Source organism: Brassica napus, chromosome A4 (genome assembly GCF_020379485.1).
Source record: "Brassica napus cultivar Da-Ae chromosome A4, Da-Ae, whole genome shotgun sequence".
Lineage (NCBI taxonomy): Eukaryota > Viridiplantae > Streptophyta > Magnoliopsida > Brassicales > Brassicaceae > Brassica > Brassica napus.
The window spans coordinates 17,527,791-17,547,839 of NC_063437.1; the positions used below are offsets into that span (position 1 = coordinate 17,527,791).

At 39.2% G+C, this 20,049-nt stretch overlaps 4 protein-coding genes and 1 pseudogene across 5 annotated transcripts; 3 read left to right on the forward strand and 2 right to left on the reverse strand.

Annotated features, from left to right (window-relative positions):
* The first annotated feature begins 440 nt into the window (after nucleotides 1-440).
* LOC125608229 lies at nucleotides 441-1,979 on the forward strand. The gene has a single exon (XM_048778217.1). The coding sequence runs from the start codon at nucleotides 441-443 to the stop codon at nucleotides 1,977-1,979; it is 1,539 nt and encodes a 512-aa protein (XP_048634174.1).
* A 4,371-nt stretch (nucleotides 1,980-6,350) lies between these two features.
* Nucleotides 6,351-8,007, forward strand: LOC106447154. Of its 2 annotated transcripts, none has more exons than XM_013889020.3 (3): nucleotides 6,351-6,593; nucleotides 6,677-7,032; nucleotides 7,589-8,007. In XM_013889020.3, exons 2-3 carry the CDS (start codon nucleotides 6,785-6,787, stop codon nucleotides 7,644-7,646), a joined length of 306 nt encoding a protein of 101 aa, XP_013744474.2. In that variant the 5' UTR covers nucleotides 6,351-6,593; nucleotides 6,677-6,784; the 3' UTR covers nucleotides 7,647-8,007. The 2 variants fall into 2 exon arrangements, with proteins under 2 accessions (XP_013744474.2, XP_048634380.1); XM_048778423.1 differs by having other exon boundaries at nucleotides 6,360-6,589.
* Nucleotides 8,008-8,044: 37 nt separating this feature from the next.
* On the reverse strand, nucleotides 8,045-9,332 carry LOC106447153 (nucleolin-like). Its single transcript, XM_048778422.1, has 3 exons — nucleotides 9,133-9,332; nucleotides 8,897-8,991; nucleotides 8,045-8,738 (listed from the first exon to the last, which is right to left on the reverse strand). Exons 1-3 carry the CDS (start codon nucleotides 9,214-9,216, stop codon nucleotides 8,168-8,170), a joined length of 750 nt encoding a protein of 249 aa, XP_048634379.1. The 5' UTR covers nucleotides 9,217-9,332; the 3' UTR covers nucleotides 8,045-8,167.
* Nucleotides 9,333-14,280: 4,948 nt separating this feature from the next.
* On the reverse strand, nucleotides 14,281-17,281 carry LOC106358444 (annotated as a pseudogene).
* Nucleotides 17,282-18,147: 866 nt separating this feature from the next.
* On the forward strand, nucleotides 18,148-19,748 carry LOC125608280 (heterogeneous nuclear ribonucleoprotein 1-like). The gene is made up of 2 exons (XM_048778424.1): nucleotides 18,148-18,508; nucleotides 18,594-19,748. The coding sequence occupies exons 1-2, from the start codon at nucleotides 18,398-18,400 to the stop codon at nucleotides 19,473-19,475; spliced, it is 993 nt and encodes a 330-aa protein (XP_048634381.1). The 5' UTR covers nucleotides 18,148-18,397; the 3' UTR covers nucleotides 19,476-19,748.
* Nucleotides 19,749-20,049: the final 301 nt, after the last annotated feature.

Below are 20,049 nucleotides of genomic sequence, written 5' to 3' on the forward strand. Positions count from 1 at the left end.
AATTAATATTTTATTCTTATTAACTAAAAAACTGTGCAAAAACTAAAAGTAGTAAACTTTATCCACTATTTCCGTTAAGATGATCATTTAATATCAAAAATTAAAGTTGATTTTGATGATGCAACGTGTAAGATACAAACCATCGAAGTAGTAACACTGACGACTTCTTTTTGATAATTTTTAAAGAATAAAATAGAATTCTTTTTTTGTCAACAATAAAATAAAAAAAATCAATGTCTAAATTTAAAAATTGCCAGTCTTGTATGACAAATTCAAAGCATATTAAATTATAGATCAACCAGTTGTACTTGCAAAGTAAATACAAAAAAAAAAAAAAAAAAAAAAAAAAAAAAAAAAAAAAAAAAAAAAAAAAAAAGATGACGGCTAGGGTTTTGGGAGGCGATTTTCGTACGTTGAGTGAGGGAGGACAGGACGCAACCATGGAGGATATCGGTGGGAAGGAGAAGCCGCCGGGGGATCCACCGGATGTTCCTGGGTCATGGGTGAGGAAAGTAGTAGGAAGCAGTGAAGGAGGGATGCCCGTACCAGAGGAAGTTGTTGATGAGAGATTTGTGGAGTCGAGATTGAGTTTGGAGTTCCCGAACGGGGAAGATGGAGAACCAGTGATAACAATAGGAGAGGAAGTGTTGACAGCAATGAATAGCTTGTGGAAGAGGTGCATGATTGTTAGGGTTTTGGGAAGAAACGTTCCAATTCTGAGCCTGAGACGTAAACTCATAGAATTATGGAAGCCTAAAGGGTCGATGTTTGTGATGGATCTCCCAAGACACTATTTTATGGTACGCTTTGAGTTAGAGGAAGAGTACATGGCTGCATTATCAGGAGGTCCATGGAGGGCGTTTGGTAGTTACCTTATGGTGCAAGCATGGTCTCCTGAGTTTGATCCGTTGAAGGATGAGATCGTTACGACGCCAGTTTGGGTTCGATTATCTCATATTCCAGTGAACTTCTACCATAAGACGATTTTGATGGGCATAGCTAAGGGGCTAGGACGACCAATCAAAGTAGACTTGACAACCTTGAAATTCGAGAGAGCTCGTTATGCGAGAATCTGTGTAGAGGTGAATTTGAATAAGCCTTTAAAGGGGTCAGTGATGGTAAATGGTGAGAGGTACTACGTCTCATATGAGGGAATCTCTGCTATTTGCTCAATGTGTGGTATGTTTGGACATCTTGTCCACGCATGTCCAAAGAATGTTACGGAGCGAGCTCTTGCCCCGGTGCCTAGTCCTACTATGACGCATGCTGGGCCTGAATCCATGGGAAGGGAGACAGAGTTTACTCAGGTGAGACAGGTGAGGAGGAAGCCTGAGCAATCAAGAACCGTAGGGGGCTCGATGCGACGTCAGGAGGAGCGGAGTGTGGGGGGAAGGAGAACACGGGAAGTACGTAAGGAGGGAGTGTTGGAGGAACTTAGCGTGTCAAATCGGTTTGGAGGTTTGGAGGATGAGGGGGAGAAGGAGGAGCTTGCGGAGGTTGGTGTGAGAAAGGAAGGAAATAAAGAAAATGAGAACACCGAGAACCTAAACTGGGAAGGTCCGAGTAGGGTGCATGGGAAGACTATGACGTTTGTAGCAAATGAGAAGGAGGAGAACCAGGCCTCAATTCGATTGGGACCTAAAGTAAGGAAAGCAAGTAATATGAGAAGTACACAGTCCCAAAAGCCCAAATCAAAACTGATTGGGCCTACACGTGGACTGGTATACGGTCCAACTACAGAAGGGATCGACATGTCTGCTAGTGGAAAGAGACTGAGAGTAGAGAAAGAGAGTATCGGCCGACCGGGTGGAGTCTTCACCGGAGTTAGTGACGTAGAAGGGAAGGAGAGGAGTCCCGACCATGCTGAGGAGCAGAGGAGTATGCAGGTGCAAATTGCACAGATGGAGACCCCCCAGATTGCTACATCGGATTCCTGTGTGGAGCAAGTGGGAGAGGCGTTGACGGGTACGGAGGCATAACGATTTGCCCCGGTGATTCTAGGTGGAGACTATAGAAATCTGATGAAGTGCATTTTTTGGAATTGCCGGGGAGCAAATAAACCCCAATTCCGTCGATCGATCCGATATATGGTGAAGAAATTTAATACTGATATACTTGCAGTATTTGAAACACACGCTAGTGGAGCAGCTGCGGGTAGAATTTGTCAGAGATTGGGGTTTGAGAACTCTTTTAGAGTGGATGCGTGTGGCCAGAGCGGTGGTATGTGGCTTTTATGGAGATCGGAAGTAGGAGAGCTGGAGATTGTTAAGTCTACTGATCAGTTTATCTATGCTCGAGTAGGAAGTGGGACAGAGGTGATCAATTTGATTGTCGTGTATGCTGCTCCTACGCCGAGTCGTCGAAGTGGTCTATGGACTGCTTTGGGAGAGGTGATTCAGAATGTTGATGGGCCGGTGTTCGTTGGGGGTGATTTCAATACTATTGTGAGATTGGATGAGAGAAGCGGTGGGAATGGGAGACTATCTGAAGATTCACTAATATTTGGAGATTGGATAAATGAGATGTCGCTCATTGATATGGGTTTCAGTGGAAACCAGTATACATGGAAGAGGGGGAAGACAGAAAGTACCTTCGTCGCCAAGAGATTGGATAGAGTTTTATGTTGTGCTCAGTCGAGGCTGAAGTGGCAAGAGGCAAGAGTATCACATTTACCGTTCTTGGCCTCGGATCATGCCCCGTTGTATCTACAACTCACGCCAGAGACCAAAGGGAATGCATGTCGACGCCCTTTCCGGTTTGAGGCAGCATGGCTACAGCATAGTGAGTTCAAAGAGTTGTTGCTAACCTCGTGGAATCGGGATATCGACACCAGAGAGGCGCTAGAGCGGCTGGGAGTAAAACTGAAACAATGGAATAAGGAGGTTTTTGGGAATGTTCAAAAGAAGAAGGAGTCCTTGGTTTCGCAGATTACGAAAGTTCAACAACAAATCGATCTGCAACAAACAGAAGAGCTATTGGTAAAAGAAGGTGAGCTCCTGAAGGAGTTTGAAATAGTTCTGGAACAGGAAGAACTTATCTGGTTTCAGAAATCACGGGAGAAATGGGTTGCTCACGGGGATAGAAATACAAAATTTTTCCATATGTCAACGATTATTAGGAGAAGGAGGAACAAAGTGGAGATGCTAAAGAATGATGAGAACAAGTGGATCTCGGAGGCTCGAGAGCTTGAGGAGCTTGCGGTTAGCTATTTTAAAAAGCTATACTCATTGGAAGATGTGGAGACTGAGCCCCATGACCTACCTATGAGGGGATTTGTGCGTATCACTAGCCAAGAACATACGGTTTTGAATAAGAGATTCTCTGCAGAGGAAGTGGAGAAGGCGATTAGAGATATGGGAAGTTTCAAGGCGCCAGGACCGGATGGTTTCCAACCAGTCTTCTACCAAAGATGTTGGGAAACAGTAGGTGACTCTGTGGTTAGGTTTGTTCTTAATTTCTTTGAGACTGGGACATTACCGGAAGGAACAAATGATGCTCTAGTTGTCTTGATTCCGAAAATACTCAAACCAGAGAGCATTACTCAGTTTCGCCCGATCAGTCTCTGTAATGTGCTGTTTAAAGTGATAACAAAAGCTATGGTCGGGAGGTTGAAGGGTATCATGAATAAGTTGATTGGTCCTGCTCAGTCTAGTTTCATCCCGGGCAGGCTTAGTGCTGATAACATTGTCATAGTCCAAGAAGCTGTTCACTCTATGAGAAGAAAGAAGGGACGAAAGGGTTGGATGATCCTTAAACTGGATCTGGAGAAAGCGTATGATAGACTGCGCTGGGATTTCCTAGAGAACACACTAAGGGCAGCTGGTCTATCAGCAGACTGGGTTGGGAGAATAATGGAATGCGTTGCTGGGCCAGAAATGAGTATTCTGTGGAATGGTGAGAAATCAGAATCATTTAAGCCATCGAGAGGGCTTCGACAAGGAGATCCCCTGTCACCGTATCTCTTCGTACTATGTATGGAGAGGCTCTGCCATCTGATAGATGAAGCAGTAGTGGAGAAGAAGTGGAAGCCTATTAGCCTGTCGAGAGGAGGGCCGAAACTCTCACATATTTGTTTTGCAGATGATTTAATTCTGTTTGCGGAAGCATCTGTGGTGCAAGTACGAGTGATAAGAAGAGTGTTGGAAACGTTTTGTAGAGCTTCTGGGCAGAAAGTGAGTCTCCCAAAGTCCAAAATATTTTTCTCTAGCAATGTCTCGAGAGAAAGAGGAGAACACATTAGTCGGGAGAGTGGCATTGCGTCGACAAGGGAGCTGGGGAAGTATTTGGGAATGCCGATCTTACAAAAGAGAATAAATAAGGATACTTTTGAGGAGGTCCTGGAGAAAGTGGCTTCAAGACTATCAGGCTGGAAAAAACAAACTCTAAGCCTCGCAGGAAGGGTTACTCTAACTAAGGCGGTCTTATCATCAATACCGGTACATCAGATGAGCACAATCTGTCTGCCAGCCAGTACTCTTGATAAGCTAGATAGTCTGTCAAGAAGTTTTGTGTGGGGAAGTGGTCAGCACCTGGTCTCCTGGGATAAAATTTGCAAGCCCAAAGCTGATGGGGGGCTTGGGATTAGAGTGTCGAGAGACATGAACAAGGCATTGATTGCCAAAGTAGGATGGCGCCTGTTACATGATGATAAGAGTCTATGGGCCAGAGTTTTGCGCGGCAAGTACGTAGTAGGTGACATTCAGGATCCAGCGTGGAGAGTGGTGGGGAAGACTGCCTCGTCTACTTGGAGAAGCGTGGCACTGGGGATCAGGGAAGTAGTGGTGAAGGGGCATGTTTGGGTTATTGGTAATGGAAGGAGAATCAAATTTTGGACTGACAGGTGGTTGTCGGGTGAAGTACTTTCAGAGGCCGCGATCATCGATCTTCCAGAGGGTTTTGAGAATATAACTGTGAGAGAGTTATGGGTGGATGGTGGGGGATGGGACCTTACCAGAATTTCCCCCTTTATCAGCGACGAGACAAGGCAGGAGCTCACGGCAGTGGTGGTCGACACTATTACAGGAGCGAAGGACCGGTTGGGTTGGAGAGAGACACCGAATGGAGAATTCTCAGTGAGAACTGCGTATAATTTGATCACACGAGATGATGCTCCACGGCCACAAATGGGAAACTTCTTCAAAAGAATGTGGCGTGTGGTGGCGCCTGAGAGAGTAAAAATGTTTCTCTGGCTTGTTGGAAATCAGGCAATAATGACGAACGCAGAGCGATTTCGACGTCATCTAAGTGGAACGGATGTTTGCCAGATTTGCAAAGGAGGAATCGAAACCATCTTGCACGTGCTTAGAGACTGTCCTGCGATGTCAGGAATTTGGGACCGTCTCGTCCCAACTAGGAAGAGACAAGCCTTCTTTTCAATGTCATTGTTTGAGTGGTTTTATCTGAATCTCAGTGATACGCAAGAGGGTAGTGGAGTTCCCTGGGCTACGACGTTCTCTTTAGCTGTTTGGTGGGGGTGGAAATGGAGATGTGGAAATGTGTTTGGTGATAACCGTCTTTGGAAAGACAGAGTTAAGTTCTTACGGAACTTGGCGACAGAAGTGATGGCAGCAAAGGATGCGGAGAGCAGGAAGTGGGACAGAGGTGGACGAACTGAAATCATGATAGGTTGGACGCCACCCCGTGTGGGATGGATGAAGTTGAATACGGATGGGGCCTCTCATGGTAACCCGGGACTGGCAACTGCAGGGGGTGTTTTGAGAAATGGTGATGGTGAGTGGTGTGGTGGATTCGTACTGAACATAGGTAGGTGCTCTGCTCCTTTGGCAGAGCTGTGGGGCGTTTACTATGGACTTGTCATTGCATGGGAGAAAGGTATTAGTAGGCTGGAGGTGGAGGTGGATTCTAAGATGGTGGTGGAGTTTCTTACAATGGGAATTGGTGAGACTCACCCGCTGTCTTTCCTGGTACGGCTGTGCCATGGCTTTTTAACAAGGGACTGGTTAGTCCGAATTCTTCACGTGTATAGGGAAGCAAATCACTTGGCTGATGGTTTGACTCACCTTGCTTTTTCTTTTCCGTTTGGGTTTCATAGATTAGATACTGCACCTTTGGATGTTGTTAGTCTTTTGAGAGAAGATGTGGATGGACCTCTACGGCCTCGACAAGTTCGTTTGTAGTTTGAAGTTTTTTATTAAATAAATACTGGGAGTCCTTTTCTCCCAGTTTCCTACCAAAAAAAAAGTAAATACAAAAAAAATACTGATTAGAATATTGCAAGTTAGCTAATTAAAAATGATTAGTCAACGGAGCCGAAAATATGCAAACTCATAACACGATCAGACAAAACCAAAACAAAAGCATTAATCTGATCTGCAAAACCCTCACGTCAAATCTCGACCGTTGATTCTATTCATCATCCAAAATTACAACACAGCAGATAGAAACGCGTCTCTCAGATTTTTCATTTCTTCTTCTTCTCGTTATCGGATCAGAGCCATTGATGGGTTCTGAAATTTCCTGATTGAACACGATCAGATGTTCTGCTGTTTATGTTAATCCTTCTCAAAGTTTGAATCTTTCCTGAAAAAATTCGAGTTTGTTTTTTTTCTCTCCCTAACGCCGACACTGAGTAGGTAAGCAATGCCTTTCTCAATTTCAGTTTTGGATCTCGATTCTTGATCTGGGTTTGTAATCCTTGTTTTTGTTTTTGCACCAGGAAGGATTAAAGCTCAAACCTTTAGATGATTGATGGTGGATTGTATTTGACATGAGTTAGGAAAGAAAAAAGGAAGAATCTTTATATCTTCTCCAGATTGTTTTGATTATGGATACGAGTTGTGGAGAGGGTGAAGAAGGCAATGGATGTGAGAGTAGTAATAATAAGGCTGTTGTTGTGAGTCTAAAGAGAAGTGAGGTTGAGGAGGAGGAAGAGGAAGAAAGTGAGTCACAGTGTTTATTGCCGCCTCCTAGGAAAGGAGGGATGTGTAGAAGTACTGACAAGATTAAGAGGACTGTCCAGTGGAATGACAACAAAGGAGACAATCTTGCTGAGGTTTTGGTTTATGAACCAAGGTAAGGAACAAGAGTCTATGTTGATTGTTTTGTTTTGTTTTGTTTCCTTCATATTTTTCACTTTAATTTGGGAATTGTCGTATTGTGATTTTGTGTGTTTCAATTGTTTGGTCTGCCTCTGCTGCAAAGTTGGGAACAATATAATTACGTTATGTTTGTATTGATTCTGGATCTTTGACTAGTGCCCTTTTTGTTTAATGGTTTCAGTAGAGAAATTCTTGTGGTTGGTTGCTAATCTGTTTCTCCTTGATTTGTTAGCTAAGTGTTATTGTTGATGAGTCTATGAGAAACACTTAGAATTGCCCTTTGTCTATTGTAATTGGGCTTGTGGAAACTGAACTTAGCAAAAACACCTAGAGATAATGAACTAACTACCTCTTTTTCACTTGATGAATCACTGTACAAGTTCCACATTGGTAGTTTCTCCTCTGCTATAGGACCAGTAGGGTAGTTTCCTTCCATTCAAGAACTTACATTCTCTTACACCGTTGTGTGTTTTGCTTGGAAATTTCTAACAATTATATTTCTTACTTCTTCCTCCATTTTATGATTGCAGTGAAGTAAGCGATACAGATGACGATGATTCAGATTCCTGCATCTGCACAATTATGTAGTCCTCAACCAACCACCATTAACATGGAGTTTTAACAATGAACTCGCCCTTTGTATCTAGCTTCTTTTTAAGCAATCAGTTCTTTTTGAGGAAAGACGAACCAACAGGCTTGTCAAGAAGCCAGTTCAAAGGAGGGATGTAGTAGACTCACATAAACTTATACCAGATCATCACATTTCATTCACAGGAGTGAGAGAGTATATAGATTATATAGATTACTGCTGTATTGTCCAATAGAGAGGCTGAAGATCTTTGTGAGTGCTGTTTGATTTGATTACAGGTTTTTGACAGTAAACTATGTACTGTATGTCTTTTACTGCAACAAACAAGCTAATTCAATTGTAAGCATGTGCTTCCTGTAACTGTTCTCCTCAACCAAACCATAAGAAGATACCAAAACATTGAAAGATCACAACTTTATCAAAATAAATCTGAATAGTGAAACTGATGATACAAACCTCCAATCCACACACACATAAAGAATCAGAAATGCTACAAACACAAACAAACAAAAACACTGTATCACTGTGGAACCTTTGACCTGTTCGCCATGTTGGTGATGTCCACAATTGGTGATCTCTTAGCTGAACCAGTCTTTGGTGAGACCAACCACTCGGCAAGGCTAGTATTGACGATGATCTCCTTCAGTAATGGTCTTGCTTGATCATCATCACTCTCCACTTCAACATTCTCCTTCATTATCTGTTTAACTCTCACCGGCTTTGCTTTAACCGCTTTCCACTGCGCAATATTCTCAACAGGATTCAATAAAGGAGTCACGTCCTGGTCCTCATCTTCATCTTCATCATCATCATCATCTTCATCATCTGTGTTATAGTCTTCATCCTCCAAATCACTCTCTCCATATCCCAACTCATCTTCATCTTCGCAATCATGGTATCTATAGTTTGAAGGATACACAGATCTACTGCTCTCTATCTCTCCTTTTGCCTCTTCTTCATCATCATCGCTGCAATAGCTCTCGTATCTTGATGGTGGAGGTGGTTCAAAGGTTTGCACATTCAAGTTAAACCTGACTCTCTTCCTCGTCTTCTTTGTTCCTTTCTCCTCCTCCTCTGCACCCACCTCACACCTGAAACAGAGCCAGAAACAGAGCATTGACCGTTGTTGAATGAAATGATAAAACCGGTCTGGGTTTGGCCTTTTATAACCGGTTATCATCAGGTAGAGTAATCTCAGAGCAGAAAGGTATCATCTTTATGAGTGAATCTGAATCTATAAAACACTGACCTGAGGTTCGAAATCGAGATCTTTTCAGGGCTATCTACATTAGTGATCGAATCTGACGGATCTGAGGAGAGTAGAGGCTCATAGCTACAGAATCTCTGCAAGAAACAAATGTTAGAAAGAGAGAGAGAGAGAGAGAGAGAGAGAGAGAGAGAGAGAGAGAGAGAGAGAGAGAGAGAGAGAGAGAGAGAGAGAGAGAGAGAGAGAGAGAGAGAGAGAGAGAGAGAAAAGGAGGTTACTTGATGCTGAGGAAGGATCTTCCTGGTGGAGTTTCTGCGTTTTGTGTTGGAAGAGAGACCGAAACAACCAGTGAAACATCCCATTGGTGGTGGGTGATGTTTCCTCTGTTTCGGGTTTTCGATTCTTGAGAGGAGAAGACGACGAAGAGAGATGATTTTTGTTTTTATTTTATTTATTTGTTTTGTTGCCTCGTTGATGTGTTTGAATAGAAATAGGAACGTTGGGGAGTTTCGAAAAGATGAAAGGGACGGTAGCCTCACGGCGTTTCTGCCGTCGTTTATTTTTTGCTTAAAGAAGAAAAAGACAAAACAGTTATTGCACCATTTTTTTTAGTATTCCGAACCATATTTCGCTTAAAGATCATTGTGAAATTCTTTACCTATTAAAAATGTTCAAATATAAAAATAAAATCTTTATTTTTCGGCAATTTTATGAATTGATATTAAAGAGTACTTTCATTAAAAAAATAAAAAATAAAGACACCGTATAGTTCGTAAAAATATTTTTATTGTTCTAAGAATCCAGATTCAATGGGTTGTCTTGTGAGTGTGGGCCTTGTGGCCTAGTTAAGTAATTTTGGGAAAGTTATACCAGAATAAACCAAGTTGTATGTCCTTCATTTGTTTGAGTGACATCCATATGTAAGTTATGACTCATTTTCTCGATCGATAAACCTTCTATTGCTATAAGTTACTAGTTACATATATGTCACATATATGCCTATGTTCGTATCTGTGTCTGATGCATATATCATCTGGATACAACATCTAAATATTACATCTAGATTTTGTTTATTTATAGTTAGTATTTGCACTTATGCGAAACATCTATCCTTTTAGATATTATGTGAGTATTGACATGTTTCATATCTTTCTAAATATTATATGAGTATTGACAAGATTACAACAATGCTTTGATTTTAAGTTTTTCAAAAATTATAGTGTTTCGAAGTTCAAAAATGTTTATAAAAATTAAGATATCTATAAACTTAAAAGCCTTCTGGCCGAGGGCACGTCTGTCTGGGTGTCACAAATCGTCGTCCCCCCCCATCCTCTCGAGGATATGGAACGGAAGCTGATCTCCCGTGTGTAACCGTACGCGGTTGGCCAAAATCCGAGCTAAGGACGTCAGGAGCGTCTTGACATGCGGTAACGAGTAAGCTCTTGGACTGGAAGGTTCTTGTCGTACGCGGGTAGGTTGCAGCTGATAAACTCAGTGATTATGAGTCTAACTAATTTCTGGATGGCTGCATTTAGGCTACCGAGCAGTTGCATTAAGGAGATTGAGAGGATTTGTTCAGCTTTCTTGTGGTCAGGCCCTGATCTTAATGGAAGGAAAGCAAAAGTGGCGTGGACAGATGTGTGTAGACCAAAAAATGAGGGAGGGTTGGGGATCAGACCGTTGAAAGAGGTGAATTTGGTGAGCTGTCTGAAGTTGATATGGAGATTATTATCTTCACAATCGTTGTGGGTGAACTGGGTAAAAACGTATCTCATAAGGAAAGGCTCATTCTGGCAAGTGAAGGAAAATACCCAAGCGGGTTCTTGGATGTGGAGAAAGGTTCTTAAATGCAGAGAAGTAGCTAAGAGATTCTATGGAGTTGAAGTGAAGAATGGAGAAAAAACTTCGTTCTGGTATGAAAGGTGGTCATCACTGGGTTGTTTACAAGAAGTGCTAAGAGAAGGGGGCAGTATTGACTTCGGAATTTCCCAAAATGCAGTGGTGGCTGACATTCGAAGTCACAGGCGAAGGCATCACAGGGTTACGCTGTTGAACATACTAGAAGATGAAATTGAAAAGTACAAAAGAAATTATGTTCAAGAAGAAGATGTGTCTTTATGGAGGAATGGAAAAGGGAAGTATAAGAGAAGATTTTCAACTCGAGAAACTTGGTTAAGCATAAGAGATAATGCTCCAGAGTGCTATTGGTATAAGGCGGTGTGGTTCAAGTACGCAACCCCGAGATTTTCTTTTATAACCTGGGTTGCAATGAAAGAAAGACTCTCAACGGGAGATAGAATGCAGAAATGGAATGGAAGTGCTAATATAGCATGTGTACTATGTCAAGAACCAGTGGAGACTTTGAGACATCTATTTTTTGAGTGTTCTTATTCAGAACAAATCTGGAGAGGGTTAATGAGAGGAGTCATGGAAGAGCAGTACACGGCTGACTGGGGGAGGCTACTAAGGCTAATAACACGAGATTTAAGCTGGGGTAAGGTTAAAGCCTTCACTATCAAGTATATGTTCCAGCTTGCGGTACATAGCATTTGGTGTGAGCGGAATAAGAGACGACATGGAGAAGAGCCTTGTCCTGCTGAGATATTGAGTAAAAGAATGGACAAAACTATGAGGAACAAGTTTACAATCTTACAAAGGAAAAGAGATAAGGATTTAGAAGGGGGGATGAGGTTCTGGTTCAGTACCAGATGAGTTTTTTATAGGAGTTCTTGAAGATTATGGAAAAGTAGGAGGAAGTGATGGATGTCCAGTAGGAGTGAGTGCTGGCTGCCTAGTAGGAGTGAGAGCTAGGTAGATTGGAGAAGGTTGAGTGGTGATAAGGAGGTCTAGTAGGAGTGAGTGCTAACCATCCAGTAGGAGTGAGAGCTGGCTACCTAGTAGGAGTGAGAGCTAGGTAGATTAGAGAAGATTGAGAAAGGGATGAGAAGGTTGATGAGTGGAAGCCTCTGTTTTTTTTGCAATTTGTTTTTTTTTATTATTCAAATTTTATAGAAAATCTTAGAGAAAGTCACACATAGTTGTAACAAGGTATTTTTCTTTTGAATTAAATTTAACATTCAATTCAAAAAAAAAAGCACATAACATCAACACTTTTTTAGTCAACTAAAACCTATAAAATTTTAGTCATGTTTTGTCGTTAGTATAGTTTTCTTGTATATTTTTTCTGGAGAATCCATTATTTATCAATTATATAAAAATAAAACATATAATTTTCTTAAGAAGTTGTACAAAGCCTTAAATATTATAGTTATATTTACTAGGTCGTCTTCCGCGCTACGCGCGGATAATTGGCTATAAAAATTTTACAATCTTAATTTTATATCATTTAACATATATTATGAGATGGGAGATGGCATGTACTAAATTTGGTTGCTTAAATGTTGCATGTAGCTTTAGGTTGGTCCGTTCTAAATTGTACAAAGATTGTATAAAATAAGTTTGCCAAAATACCAAAACTGAGTTCAGAATATAACAGTTGGTTAGACTTTGAAATCTTAATTTTAGTTGATTTTTTTCAAAGATCATCCTCTGGATTATACTGGTGTTTAATGTGTTGTTAAAATAAAATTGTGTCGCGGCTGATGAAGCGAGCATTAACTTCCTTGTAAATAAAAGGTATTAACTATTAATCGTAACGCATTACATTTTAAGTTGTTGTTTTTGCCTTTATATTTAATGAATAATGTTTGTCGGCAACTTCATATTTTCAATTGTTTCTGTTTTGCAGTTCCCAAAATAGATATACTTGGTTGTCTCATAGTGAAAAACTTTACAATCGTTGGTCTATAATATAGTTTCATATAAGATGTAACATAAGTTAGAAATATAAATTTTGTGTTTTGCATGCATCTTTTTTAAAGCCACTAACTATAAGCTTTGTTGCAGTTTATGGATTGTGGCGATTAATTTATTGCATCATGTTATTTTTTAAACGCTATTTGCTTTAGCTTGTGTAATTAATTAACTATTTTAATTTATTTTGTTTGGGAAGATGACGATATTATTATCCCAGAAGGTAGGTGTTGTGAACTTAAATGTTAAAATACCAATGATATGAATATGTATACATTAATTTGGAAAAATTTGATGGATTTTAAAATAAATAATTTTTATAAACATTAAGTGGTCTTATAAATCGGTAAGTACCTCTAACTAACAATATATATTTTTGTATTTAGTATTAAATATTCTTAATTTGATATTTATATGAGAATTAAATCAAAACATGTTCAAGAAAACTAATTGATCATCTTTGTAAAAGTAATTTAAAAAAAAAACAGTTTAGAATATTTAACATTTTCAGTTTTAACTATTGAATAACCACAATGTATCCAGCAATTCAAATCCCAAAATTTTAAGTGTATAATGAAAATGCAACAATTTCAAATACTATGGTGAACTTTAGGTTTTGTTTTTATATTTATAAGTCAAAAAATATACACTACATATGGTAAAATAGTGGTGAATATAACTTTACATTTTGGCTGTATTTAGTCACAAAAAGAAGAGGATTTGAACTGTACATTTGTAAGTCAACATAATCTACACTATAGCTTCGATTGGTGACTACAATTAAAGAAAAAAATATGATGAATTTGTTGTTCTTCAAAATTGGTACCAATTAAATTGAATTTTTTTGTCAAATTAAGAACATATGGGCCCTACCATATTCTTCATATATTGATGAATTAATGAAGAGTATTTTCCTCTTCTAAATTTGATGAGAAACGTTTGTTCCTCCATATTCTTTTTTCAATTAAATTTCATTAAATAAAATTTTGTTCAGTATTTTTATATTCATTTTCATATTCCGCTCTAAAACTTTATAAAGACGAATTAAATTGTCAGCATGGACATGTTGAAAAGCCTAAATTTTAATGTTAAATATTTTTCAAATAATATAACAACATTAAAATAATAAATTAAAATTAATACTTATATAGAAAGTTTGTGCAAATAATGCAGAATTAATTATATAAAACAATCATTATTTGATTTGTTTCTATAGAGAAATATAATCAACTCAGGATACATCACACAATCCTCAAAATTTTTTCTGAAATTAAAATTTTAACCAATATAATTTATGAGGATTTTATGTTAAAACTCTAGGCAAAAGTTTGTAAAAACAATATTAGTTACATAAAGAGTAGACGATTATTGTTCATAAAATAACTTTCAAAGGTGTATGCTTCCAAGTTTAAATTTTAAACCTTCATAGTTGTCTTTATTGTAAAATTGCGTATAACGCTCCGAATCTTTTTAAAGAGGAGGCTATGATTGGTGTCAATTCACATTAATATTGCATAAAATTCCCATTGCCGATCTCATGAGACTTTTTGTTCTAGAGAACTTAACATATCATCTTCTATTTTCATTTTAGTTAAGTTCTCTGAGTGCAAAAATGGAAGAAAGATATCATTGCATTCTTTGAAACCAAGAGCAATGAAACCCTCAATGCATAAAAGAGGACGTGCATAAACACAACCTGTGATGTTCTGTGAATAAACTGATGGAATCCTCAGAGTTCTGTTATACGTTGAAGCGGAATACAATAAAATATCCTTCATTAACAATGTACACTTCACCCTCAGATCTCAGCTGCACAAAAAAAGACAAAAAATTATCAAGAAAACTCCCAGTGAAAAGAGAATCATATGATATATTTCGCTAGGCAGGAGTTCAGTTTATGGAATCAGGGAAGAAACTCACAAAGTCTTCTCTTTTGCTGCAGGAAGAGAGCCAGCAGAGAATAAATCTTCATATGCAACCTGAACCCAAAAGGAAACAATTGAAATGATGTCCTACTTTCTACTTAAACATAATGATACACAGTCGAAGATTTCAATTTTAATGAACATGAGGTCAATGTTCAGAACGGAGAGTATTATAACTGTATCATAGATTCAATGAGAGGAAAAATTTAATAATCTCAGTTCTAATAAGACCCTTTTCAAAGTCAGAATGAATGACACCAGTAGCTAGTGGTGCAGTTATTAATGTATCAAGAAATTTGTCTACCAAATTACCTCATAACCCCCAGAAACCCCATGCTGTGAAGACTGATTGGAAACTCAAATACGTGTACTGTCCATGCTCTTGTTTCCTGCATAGAAAATTGACATTTTAGAAGGATGTATTTTAAAATAATACGCTTTAATGTCTGTCTGTATATGTTACTTTACCTTTTCACCTGAAGTGAAGTACGCCTGAAAACCTAGCAGACTGTACATTGCCCTGATGAGGTTCCCTAGGCACTTTCTCTGACGCCTAGCGAGTTCAAATCTTTTTCTCCGGCTCAGCAAGATCGGCTAGCAAAATTTGCCAAGTAGACCTACGCTTCATTGTACGCAAGCAAAGATGCTTTACGGCTTCCTTCTCGAGGTCACTCAATGCAACTGACTCTGCAGGTTTCCCATAAGAAGGGCCGCCTGGATTCTTTCTAGAGCAGATTTTCCGGCTTCCTCCTGTCTCATATATAGAATGTCACATAACTATTGTGAAGAAGAGCAGAGTAGCTTATAATATGTTTGAGAGCTAAGTAGTTCACCTTGACTTTGGATTGGGAATCCTTAGCATTGCCTTTCTTAAGTCTATCTAGTCTTTTCCCAATCTGATCCAAAATCAGAAAATAAGTTCTAGAATGATGACATAAATGTCAGAGGTGGGATCAACTTTTCCATTGACATGAATAATGTCGTTGCACTCAAAGCAGCGCACCACCTGATGAGAAAGCAAATAAGTTACTACACATAACCAAGGAAGTACCCGAGCGATCACTGAGGGAGCGAAAAAAGTGAAACATGGAGGATGGAATCGACTTCTCGATGGCCTACTCACAATGGAATGGTACTCATCCTCATGTATTCCAAAATTCTCACAGTCCTTATCCATCAGCCTCATCTCACAATTTGCGATTTTATCTTGCGTTGTACATCATACTCGGATCATAAGGGGTATAGTATAATGATCATGTATTTAACTAATGGTATAGTATGTTAGACTTACCATATTAATCGCCTCTAATGTTGCGGTTTGGTTCGATTTCTTGAAAGAAATGGAACCTGAACTTCTTTCACTATATCGCCTCTCATGTTGCAGTTTGCCGTTGATGTCCTTGATGCCTTCATGTGCTTATGTATCAGCAGAAAATAATGTTTTCAAAACAATCACAGTAACTACAGAGATTAAAGCGAATCAAACAATAGTCAACGTCAAGCCAGTTTTAAATTCTTAAACATGCAAAAATTAAAGAGGAGCAAGGTATCTTACAGCTTCAAACTCTTTGACTTATTGCAGTTGCATCGCTTACATGAATCGTCCTCTTCTTTGTGTCCAAAGTTTCACCTGCATATTATGCCAACATATAAGAAAAGACCTACAGATTGTATAACTTTTCTCAGGAAAAATCTTGCTAGTTTCTCTTAAAGGCTGTTTGAATTCAACTCTTTGAACAACAATTCTTTGGGAGATTGGGACAGAACACCACAACTAAACATACAACAAAACAACTATGTGAGAAACATTGTTTAATTAAGGACCCAGAGACAAACTAACTGCAACACTAATGAAATTAACTTTGAATTAACCTGATTGGAAACCACAACCGACGGTTCTGGCTGGAACTCCTTTGTTTATATCATGCTGCGTCGGTGGCTTAACACCCGCAGAAGCGTCTTTTTTCTTTCATAGAAAAGTATTGAGCCATATAGTATGAGCAAGGGGCAGAAGATTCACAAACAGAATCAGGAACGTGAGATAGTTAGCAGCGGAGCACATTCAAATTGAGGTAAGATGTGTTTGATGTGTCCTATGCGGAGTTTCCTTGCTTGATTCAGAGTTTGGTCGCTGCTCCAAAACTGCATCTCGAACTTTTGCTGATTAAGTGTCCGTTCCTGCAAACGAAGATTAGTGGTTAAACTTTGTCAACAATATTCTTAGCCAAAGCACAAAAGTTTTCTGCAACATCATTGCAGATAAATATTGTATTTAAAGGTAACAAAAACGAAATTCAATCCACAATAACAAAAAAAAAAGCAACATCTGAGAATCTGATCAAGAAAGAGTAAGAAGAGGTAAAAGTACAGGGTGAACAGGAGACTTTCCGCTGGTCTTAACAGGGTTCATGGCCATAATCTTCTATTGTAAATTTTGCTCAACTGTAAGATTCGATGAAAGTATTTAAAAATGAGGAGAAACCAAGGAAAAGTGGAAAGGGGAAGAGATGATAACGTAGGTTTACAGAGAGATAAAAAAATAAAGAAACAGAAGAGTTGAGGTTGAGGGATTTTCGTCGGCACCCACAGGGTTTTTGGAAGATGGGTTTAAACTGGGCCATTGTAAAATATTAGAAACCCAGACTAATGACCCAAGATTGCCTTTCTCGAATAAAAGCTGGAATGACGTGTACATTTTGAACTCTCTGATTTGCCAATTATTTAAAGTGACGTGGACATGCTATCCTTTGAGCTTATTTTACTTTTAGTATAGTATAGATACATACAACTGTCCATAATCTCATACAAAATTATAAATGTATATATTTATACATTCAAAACCTTAATTAAATCTCCATTTCTTTTCAAATAATTTTTTTAATTTTTTTTTAGCTCAGTCATAAATGTATACATATTTTAAACTAAAATAGTTCTAATAACTTTCAACCAATAACATTTCAAAAGATCTACAACTTTTTATTGTTAATTAGTAAATTATGCATTAAACAACAGAAATGCTAAAATTTCATCTTAAAGAAAAAAAATCAGAAGCAGTTTTAATTACAGAAAATCACAATTCTATTCCCAGTATACTAATATCACATCAAATTATTAATATTGCTCATCATATTGGTGCTGATTTTGGGTTGAAATGTTAATAGTCTAATCTAACAGATCATCATTGATCTGCAACGACTACGAACAAAGAGGTCAGTGATCGGATGTTCTTCTTTAAAACATCTCACGTGAGATCCACATTCTCTTAACAAAAAGTCACCACTGCAGTCTGTCTAATGTACAGTTTAGTTCGAAGTTTGAACCATCTCTGCAACGTGATACCGACCATCCGATTTTCACCGCTACACAACCGTACACCGTCCGATGTCCTTGCTCAATTTACCGTATCACCAAGTAAAAAAATATCCACTTCCCTTTTTACGTAACTTTTCAAAAATATCTACTACTTTCTTCTTCTGTCAAAATATTAAATATCTACTTTTGCATACTGAAGCTTTTTCAGTAATAAAATTAAAAAATTAAACGAATCTCTTTCACTCTCTTTAACCCCATTGGCTACTTTCTAAAGTCTGTTTTTTTTCTTCTTCTTCTTCTCTCTCTCTAACTCGATTCCCACAAACCCTAATTTTCTCGGAACCTCTTCTTCGCCGGGGAGATTCGAATCTAGGTTAAAGCAATGGAATCAGATCAGGGAAAGCTCTTCATCGGCGGGATTTCATGGGACACGGACGAGAATCTCCTGAGAGAGTAATTCAGCAATTACGGCGAGGTTTTGCAGGTGACGGTGATGCGAGAGAAAGCTACAGGTCGTCCGAGAGGATTCGGATTCGTTTCCTTCTCCGATCCCGCCGTCATTGACAGGCTTCTTCAGAGCAAGCACCATATCGATAACAGAGATGTACAAAGCTCAAAACTTTACTCGAATCTGCACTTATTGTCATTACCATCATAAAAATCTAAACTTTTTAATCTTGTCGTACTAGGTTGATGTGAAGAGAGCAATGTCTAGAGAAGAGCAGAGTCCTGGTGGTGGTAGTAGACCAGTGGGGAGTTTTGATAACGTGAGGACCAAGAAGATATTTGTTGGAGGTTTGCCTCCTGCGTTGACATCAGATGAGTTTAGAGCCTACTTCGAGACTTACGGTCCCGTGAGCGATGCGGTGATTATGATTGACCAGACCACGCAACGTCCTAGAGGGTTTGGGTTTGTTTCGTTTGATTCTGAAGATTCTGTTGACCTTGTTTTGCACAAGACTTTCCACGATTTGAATGGGAAGCAAGTCGAAGTTAAAAGAGCTCTTCCTAAAGATGCTAATCCTGGAGTTGTTGGAGGTGGTGGGGGTCGTGGGGATGGTGGTTTCTCGGGGTATGGTGGAGGTGGATACGAGGGTCGTGTTGATTCGAGTAGATACTTGCCGCCTCAAAACGCTGGAAGTGGGTATCCTCCTTATGGTGGTTCTGGGTATGGTTATGGAAGCAACGGTGTGGGTTATGGAGGGTTTGGAGGGTATGGGAATCCATCTGGTGCGCCTTATGGGAACCCTGGTGTTGCTGGAGCTGGGTTTGGAAGTGGTCCAAGAAGTTCTTGGGGAGGTCAAGCGCCGTCTGGTTACGGTAACGTGGGATATGGAAATGCTCCTGCTGCTGCTCCGTGGGGCGGTTCTGGTCCTGGTTCAGCAATGATGGGTCAAGGAGGTGCATCTGCAGGTTATGGGTATGGTGCAGTCGGTGGGCGGCCTAACAGCCTTGGCGGTGGCTATGCTGATGGTTCAGATGGCTCTGGAGGATATGGGAATCACCAAGGGAACGGGCAAGGTGGTTATGGTGGAGGTTTTGGAAGTGGTCATCAAGCTTTACAACAGTGATTGGAGGAAGAAAGAAAGACTACTACATTGTGGTCTTTTCCACAAACTCCTCTTTCCTCCTTAAGGATGCCGCCCTTGACCTTGATTATCTATTTTGTTAGTTTCTTAATAAGTTGTTCAGGCACTCTTGATGCTGAGTCGTACTTAGTATTTCATATGAAGTTGTAGTGTGCTTATTTATATTTGTTGCTTTGGAATGTTTTTCTTTTCTCTATGTTAGTGTTTGTGTTTAACAATAACTTATCCACTATTCATCTTTATTTGCTGCATTCATTCTTTTCAATATTCCTTTCAAGATTCTTGCCTTGTATCTCTTCTATTAAGGTGAACATTTTTGCTTTGGTGTGCACTTGGTGTTTAACAAACATTTTTGCTTTGGTGTTTGTTTATAACAAAATCTCTAGTTACTGGTACTAGGCAGTAACAGTAGCTGTAATAAACCACTTACAACAACGGCTAATCTCAAGATTCAACAACCTTGTGTCATTCTGACAACTATCTACTACAGATGAGATTTGGATGGACAGTATTTACTATAAATAGAAGATTTGCTATTTATGGTATTATCTTGTGT